The sequence below is a fragment of the Gastrolobium bilobum genome, unplaced genomic scaffold (genome assembly GCF_033153095.1).
Source record: "Gastrolobium bilobum isolate Gb01-03AN ecotype WA unplaced genomic scaffold, APGP_CSIRO_Gbil_v1 utg7520, whole genome shotgun sequence".
NCBI classification, from domain to species: Eukaryota; Viridiplantae; Streptophyta; class Magnoliopsida; order Fabales; family Fabaceae; genus Gastrolobium; species Gastrolobium bilobum.
In genome coordinates this window covers 75,290-83,012 of record NW_026896153.1, presented here as the reverse complement: position 1 = coordinate 83,012, position 7,723 = coordinate 75,290, and the positions used below count along the sequence as shown (strand labels likewise).

The following is a 7,723-nucleotide window of genomic DNA, read 5'->3' as shown; positions in this document are numbered from 1 at the left end:
CTTTACCTTCCAAATAAGACTAACATGTAGCTGTTAGTTAAAAGATTCTTGAACTTTCAGTCTCTCTTTTAACTAAAACATATTCTCTACTTGAGATAATGTGACTCAATCACAAAGGCCAAAGTTATGTTTCATTTGAAACTTTTATTTCTTTGGTGAACGTTCTTGTTCATCATCCTTTCCATTCAACATAACAAATTTAAAAAGGGTATAGGACATAGGTAATAAAGACTATTTAAACAATGTACCAGAACAAAACAAGACGAAAATGAACTTCGAAATGTAACTGAGGAATCAATTGCATTGTCAAACCATGTTTTAACCAAAACAACTAACAAAAATTGAATTCCTCTTGAAATCCGGAACAAATAAACAGTCACTCAAAACCATAGTCGTATAAATAACTTGTCTTACTGCAAATGCAGACACAAGTTTCCATTTTCAAGCTTAAAATATCTATGTCCATGTCTGGTTCTTTTCATCACCTCTGGGAAATTTTTCTTTCAGTATCCCTTCAGTCTGCACTTGAAGAACTTGCCTTGCGGCTTCTTCATAGCAACTGGTTTGACAACTGATAACCAAGTCATTTTGTTCTTGTTACCACCCTTGGGTTTCCCTTTGGATTTAACAAGACTCTTAGCAAAACCTGCACCGACTGCATTCTGTCTAGCAGAGCTGCTAGACGCAGCAAACATGTCATTAAGAGTCTGAAGCATTTCTACTCCACTCTTAATCATGTACACTTGCTTCTGCAAGTATTTGGAAAGACTGACAATAATATAGCAGCGAACTACCATATCTTCCCTTTCCTAATCTGAGAAATGCATCTTAGTTTCCTAAGACGCATCCTCTGCAGGTTGCTATGGCCCTCGCATTGTCAGAACAAATTTTAGCTTCCATGTTTTAGAACAATATCAAAAAAATTGCATTTCACTTATTCATAGTTGGTACTATCTAGAGGTTTTCGACTCAAAATCATTTCTAAGATATTTTCTGAAAAACATATAAAGCACACGATTACAAACAAATAATGCAATAAACAAACGAAGTGCAAGTAGATTCTCATAACTACTCTTGTTTATTGTTAACAATCCTTCAGTTTATCTTTACAAGGCTTACGATGGGCAAGTCACTTGTAAAAACCAAAATTGTTATTTGGGCCTTCAGTGCCATTGCCAGAGCCTCGATGGGAGGGTTAACAATTTTACCAAAGTTGAACGTAATTAACCATTGTTTAATTTCAAAATTATCCTTAGTGTCTAAGCATTGCCGACGATGGGCCGTACAATACTTTACTAAAATTTTGAAATTATTAAGATTTAATCTAGTGAAATCTGATTATCCTTATCCGATGGGGCTTCAGCGATAACCATTTCACTAATAAACCCACAAATGGAGCCCGCAGGTTTTAAAATTAATTAATTTTTAAAACCTTCACCCATTCAACATTTTTGTTTGAGAATTTTCATAAGCCCAGTCGAATTCATTGTTTAATTTCAAAATTATCTTTAATAACTTAGTATTATCGACGATAGGCCGTACAATACTTTATTAAAATTTTGAAATTATTAAGGCCCAATAAAATCCAATTATGCTAATCCGATGGGGCCTCACATGATTATTTTATTGATAGGCCCACAATGCGCCTGGAGGTTAAATTAATTTCTTAATTTAAATCTCCTCCCATAGATATTTAAGTCCAATCTAATAAAATCCAATCATGCTTATTCGATGGGACTTCACATGATTATTTTATTAATGGTCCTATAATGCGCTTGAAGGTTGAATTAATCTCTTAATTTAAATCTCCTTCCATTCAACATAAGCAACATTTTCTAATTTCCAAGAATTATTTAATTGAGAGTATCCTTTGTTTGATTTCAAAAACTATATAAGTAAGAGCGCCGATAAACGTGCACTAAGCTTAACATAATTTTGAAAGCATTAAGGTCCTGAAATCCGGTCACTTTACGTCAGCGTGTGCTCCAAACAATCATGATACATGAATGTTGTATGCAGCGTGTGTTATTCCATGACCATTTCAGAAAACCCTACAAATTACTCGCAAAATAAAAGAATTCTCTCAAGAAATTTTCTCTAATTATTTTTCTAGATTTAAATCATCCAAATAGCTGACTTAATTATTAATCTAGATTGCAACAATCATAATAATTATCATTTATGAGGATAATTTGAAATCAAAATAATTTCCATAACGATTATTTGTCTTGATGTTAATAATCCAAAATTAATTAATTCAATTATTAATCTAGATTTTTAATAAAAATCATAATAATTATTAATTAATTTCTTAGGATGATTTAAAATCAAAATAATCCTATAATAACTATCATACTAGTCGCTGAAGACATAATAGCTATTATGCTCATGCAATCATACAAGTTATGCAACAATATGGCACCACCTATTCTATATGGCATGTTATCGCATTAAAGCATGTTATCTATCATATAATTTATACCAATCAATAAAAGCATTAAATAATAAATCATAATTACTTTAATCCATGGCCTTCCTATTTTAAAGAAAATAAAATAAAATAAAATAAAATAATACAACTTTGGAATTCAACTTTCGCCTAGCCCATAGTATCTGTCTCAAGCCCCTTTAGGGTTTCATGGGCCCAAAAGCCCAAAGACCCAATCCTTTGGCGAGAAACCCTAGGACGCGAAAGAGGAACCCTAGCCGTCAGGTCTGCCGCGCCGTCACCCGAAGTCAAATCAAGCTGAAACTCCAGGGGAAGGACCGCCACGTAGAGACGAGTGCACCGCCGCCGGAATCACCCAAAAAGGTGGCCGGACGCTCCCTCACTCTCCCATTCTTTTCCGGAGAGTGGCGGCCACTCTCAGAATCTTGTGGAGGCGCGTGGAGGCGCGTGTAAACTCAGATGGCGGTAAGACACCCACCGTTGCGTTCGTCTTTCCGTCCTCTTTCCAACCATATATAGATCGCCTCATTCCGAGATCGGGAAGACCTCGAAAAGTCTCCGACAGTTCTGACTGCGCATCTTACTCGCGGTTTCTCGATCTTGAACTTTTACAAAATATTTGAAAAATACACAGAAATTCCAAAAATAAACAAAAACAGCAAGGAGGAAACCTAATCATATGGGATTAGCCTCCTTGTTACAAATCGAGAAATACACGAGAGACCTTAACCATGGATTAAAGCATTTTTACCGATTAAAATTTAATCTTTTATGAAAATGAATTATAAAATACACATGCTAGATTCATACCATAATCCTAGAACCCTAGGTGCCACATTTCAAGAAGCAAAACTAATTACATGAATAGTGAAACTAGATTCACATACCAATGTACAGCCAAGGCTCTGATACCAATTGAAGGAAATCTTAGATTTATGCGGAAGCGGTTTAGGACCTAGTACATTGGTATGCTTACCGAATCATCATCGTTTCACAATTACCTCTCGGTGCGCAGGTCTCGTGTAGAATCTTCCCTTGTAGGATTCCTCTTCACGAACAGCTCACCTCAGCGCCGCAGCACGAACAACCTCCTTGAAGCTGGACTGTGGCAGATCTTCCAGACTATCTCTCGAGGAGGATGAGATGGTTGTGTGGGCAACCGTTCAGATGATGAACGTCTGCCTCTTAGGTTTGTTTCTGATGATCTGATCACCTCCGAGGCACAAGAGGAGAAAACTATGAATATATACGCTTAGGTCTTAGACATAACTCAACCCTAAGCCTCATGGGCTCAAGTTTCACTGAAGCCCAATAGGACTTTAGTGACCAAAAGAGCATATATCCAACAGTTACTATAATTGCTAATCTTTGGATAAGAAAGTTAGTATGCTCTACACTTGCCCTGCAAAGGGATCACGTGTATCAGAAAGTGAACTCTGTAATGATCCAGTATTACGGTCCTCTCATCTTTAAGGACTCATGGATGATAGTCTCCGATAAAAAAACTAAGAGGCAAAGGTTTGCCATGAAATGCTTAGGTAAAAGGAAGACTAGTCTATGGATTCTTAAGGATTGTGAGGCTCCCAAACCACTTGGTAACAGAGCCTACCACTGTGTCATCTCCGATGACATGCTCCCTGCCTGATGAAGGCGGTCTTAAAGAAACTCTTGGAGTTTCTTCGAGAGAGAGAGGGTAAAGATAGTAATAATATTATATGAAGTGAGTAGGAGAGGAACTTCTCAAATCATGGATGACACAAACACTGAAAATACCCCGCCGATTATGCTACAGTCTTCCGTGTCCCTTCCTAAAGATTGGTCAAGTTACACTATGTATTACGGGTAGTATATAGTGTATTTCAGAAATTAAATATGTACTACGAGTAGTACATAGTTTTTTTCTCTCTTCAGAAATCATGTACTACCTGTAGTATGTAGTTAGTTTTTGAAATATACTATGTAGAAAATGATATATTTCCATTCTTTGTGTCTATCTCTCTCCTAAAATGATATAACTTATGTCATTTAAAATGACAAAAATCAAACCCAATTATTAATACTAACAAATAAAATCCTGAATTGATGATAATTTACTTCAGTAGTTTTATTGCTCCAGATAAATGATAAATTTTATTTAATCAAAATATTTTAGATATATTTAGATGGAATTTATGTTTTTCTAGGATATAATTTTAATTTCTACACGTATATAAAAGTGTACGAGATCTATACTTTTTTTATTTATTTTTCCTGGCCTCATATAAGTTCAACACATTTCTATTTGTATGTAGAAAATAAAATTAACTTCTATGATATAAAATATTAATCTTAATCTTATTATTATTGCGTCAAAAGTAAATCAACCACACATAAAAATATAACGTCATGACGTCCCATACATATAAGTAATATTTGAAACATAAAAATATTACTATCTAAAACCATCCTATAACATTACAAAAAAATAAATAAATAAATAAAATCATCCTATAAACCCTAGACATCTCCCTCGTACCATCTATTCTGTTGTTGCCCTTGTTTCTCATAGAGCCGCTCCCATATTCTGCTCGCAATCGCAGGTACGTGTTCCATCGTCTTGTCTCTTCTGTCTCTCTCTCTCTCTCTCTCTTTCTCTCTCACTTTTTCAGAACTAATCGTTTGAATCAGTGTGTTCTGGGGCCAAAAGAGATTGTGCGAGGCAAACCCACCTCAAATTTGGTTTCTGAAATCAGAACCAGATTTTCAGTGGGTGTGAAAGTGAGAGTTAGGGAACGACATGGGGTTCCTTCAAATTTTATTTTTTTTCTTTTTGACAAATCAAATGGGGTTTGATCGTATGGTTATTTGTGACTTCAATTATCACTTTTTTTCTCTGTTTTGTGGATGTAAAGAGCGTATTTATAATCTGTGTGATTGTTTTAATTTATCTGTTTAGGCAATATGAGCAGTTTTCGATTGTTTTTTGGATCTGTTATTGTGGCAACATGAGAAAAGCTTCATTGTTTGTCAATATGGTAGTATGACTGACTTAAAATTTTCTATCTTATTTGATCCTTGACTTACTGATTCTTTTTGAACCCTGAATCTCTGTGTGTTTGAACTTAAGAGACTATATGAGATTTAATAGGGTTTTTTCTTTTATTTAATTTTTTACATGTGGGGGAATAGGAATTTGAACACCTACTTTAAGAGATGAAAGAATCAAAAGGGTTTATTTTGTAGGATAAATTTTGTTTATAATCAAACAACGGCTCCAGTCCCCTTGTTTGATTACTGAATACTATAGAAAATGCAAATGTTTCAAAAACTATCAATGAGGTGAAGTCTATTGTTTAATACATTAGCATAGGATTTAACTGATTGAGGTTTGCAATCTGTTAGATATATGAGGTAGTACTGGTATTGGCTCAAAGTTATGAATCTCTGTAATAGTGATCACCAACATTGCTAACAGAAATTTGTTTAATATGCCCTTAAATGTTGTCGCTGAACTGCTATTCTCATACCTATTAATGCAGTAGTAGGTTTTGGCTTATTAACATTTAATTTTTATGTTTATTTCTGTAGATTTTAAATCAACTTTTATTTTGGGGTGCTCTTCGAAAGGTTGCACAATGCAGTCAAACGAGGCATCTTCTTCCATGGAAATTGAAGCTACCCTATCTGAACTCAAACTTTTGCCACCAAAGCCAAAGTTTGAGCCTTTGAAACCTCATGAGATGTCTGATGGTCAGGTTCAGTTCCGCAAAGTGTCTGTTCCACCGCATCGTTATACCCCTCTGAAGAAAGCTTGGATGGATATCTATGCTCCCATATATGAACAGATGAAGATTGACATACGCATGAATTTAAAGGCTCGGAAAGTTGAGCTGAAAACAAGGCGTGATACACCTGATATTAGTAACCTGCAAAAATGTGCTGATTTTGTGCATGCTTTCATGCTTGGTTTTGATGTCATAGATGCCATTGCTCTTCTGCGTTTGGATGAGCTCTATGTTGAGTCCTTTGAGATCAAGGATGTTAAAACACTTCGAGGTGATCACTTGTCCCGTGCTATTGGAAGATTATCTGGTAAAGGTGGTAAAACAAAGTTTGCAATAGAGAATGCAACAAAGACAAGAATTGTGATTGCTGACACCAAAATTCACATATTGGGATCTTTTTCCAACATTAAGATTGCCAGGGATTCTCTTTGTAGCTTAATCCTGGGATCACCAGCAGGAAAAGTATATTCCAAACTAAGAGCAGTTACTGCTAGATTGGCAGAAAGGTTTTGATCCTCTCTTAATCGTGGCATTGTAGGAACTTTTTCCTGTTTCTGTTTCCATAGATTTTTCTGTAATTTCTTTTTGAGTATTGTATGGAAGCCCCGCCACTGTGGTTGCTTAATTTGATTCAATTAAGCTATTTGTTAAGTTAAAATCAAGTTATGAATGTAAGAGCATCGCTTGGAAGTGAAGTTTTGCCTATGAACATTAATACATTATTGTAGAGTTATTTATTAATGTTTATTGCTTGATTGTTACGGAAATACTGGTTAGTTTCTGTCTTGTAATGTGCCCAGATCATCATCAAGGTTTAATAGACAATCAATTTATACTTTGTTTCGCTTATCTTCTGGTCTTTTCGAATGCAGTAACTATTAATCCATTTTTTTGTAATTTCCCTAGAGTTCAAAACCTGCAATACATGAAATATGGGGCGGAACATTGCGGTGTATTAGGTGAGGGCTTGAGAGGAGAGGAGAGGATAGTTAATTTTTATAATTTAATATTAGGCTTTAATGTTTCTATAGTGAATGTAGATAATTTATCTACGTTCCCAAACTAACATTGTTTTGGGTTGGAAAATTAAAAAATTACAATGAAAAAGACTTTGATTAAAAAATATATTGATTTCTGACTCAAAACGATGTTATTTTAGATTCAATGTAAATAAGTTATTTATATTAAGAGAAAAACTACTCTTATGTTACATGTGATAAATTTCTCTCCTACACATCCTTCGATAACTGTATCATCTTCTTTTTTTTTCTTTTTTAGGTGGTGGAGCTTACAAGTTTATTTCTGTAACATGAGATAACTTATCTCCTTTAACATGAGATTAATAAAACCCTTATATTAACTATAGAAAAAGTTAACCCTTTAATCTTATATCATTTTGTATGCTTTCACTTGATATGTTTCTTACATTTATATATATATATATATATATATATATATATATATATATATATATAAAATTCATTTTTTGTTAAGAATAAGTCTTCTTAAT

At 34.4% G+C, this 7,723-nt stretch overlaps 1 protein-coding gene across 2 annotated transcripts; it reads left to right on the top strand.

Annotated features, from left to right (window-relative positions):
* The first annotated feature begins 4,948 nt into the window (after positions 1-4,948).
* On the top strand, positions 4,949-6,982 carry LOC133298046 (uncharacterized). Of its 2 annotated transcripts, none has more exons than XM_061497287.1 (2): positions 4,949-5,028; positions 6,017-6,982. In XM_061497287.1, the coding sequence occupies exon 2, from the start codon at positions 6,064-6,066 to the stop codon at positions 6,724-6,726; it is 663 nt and encodes a 220-aa protein (XP_061353271.1). In that variant the 5' UTR covers positions 4,949-5,028; positions 6,017-6,063; the 3' UTR covers positions 6,727-6,982. The 2 variants fall into 2 exon arrangements, with proteins under 2 accessions (XP_061353271.1, XP_061353273.1); XM_061497289.1 differs by having other exon boundaries at positions 4,963-5,028; positions 6,056-6,982.
* Positions 6,983-7,723: the final 741 nt, after the last annotated feature.

Excerpts from the sequence above, each read along its gene's own strand:
- LOC133298046 (XM_061497287.1), top strand. The coding sequence starts at position 6,064 with ATGCAGTCAAACGAGGCATCTTCTTCCATGGAAATTGAAGCTACCCTA.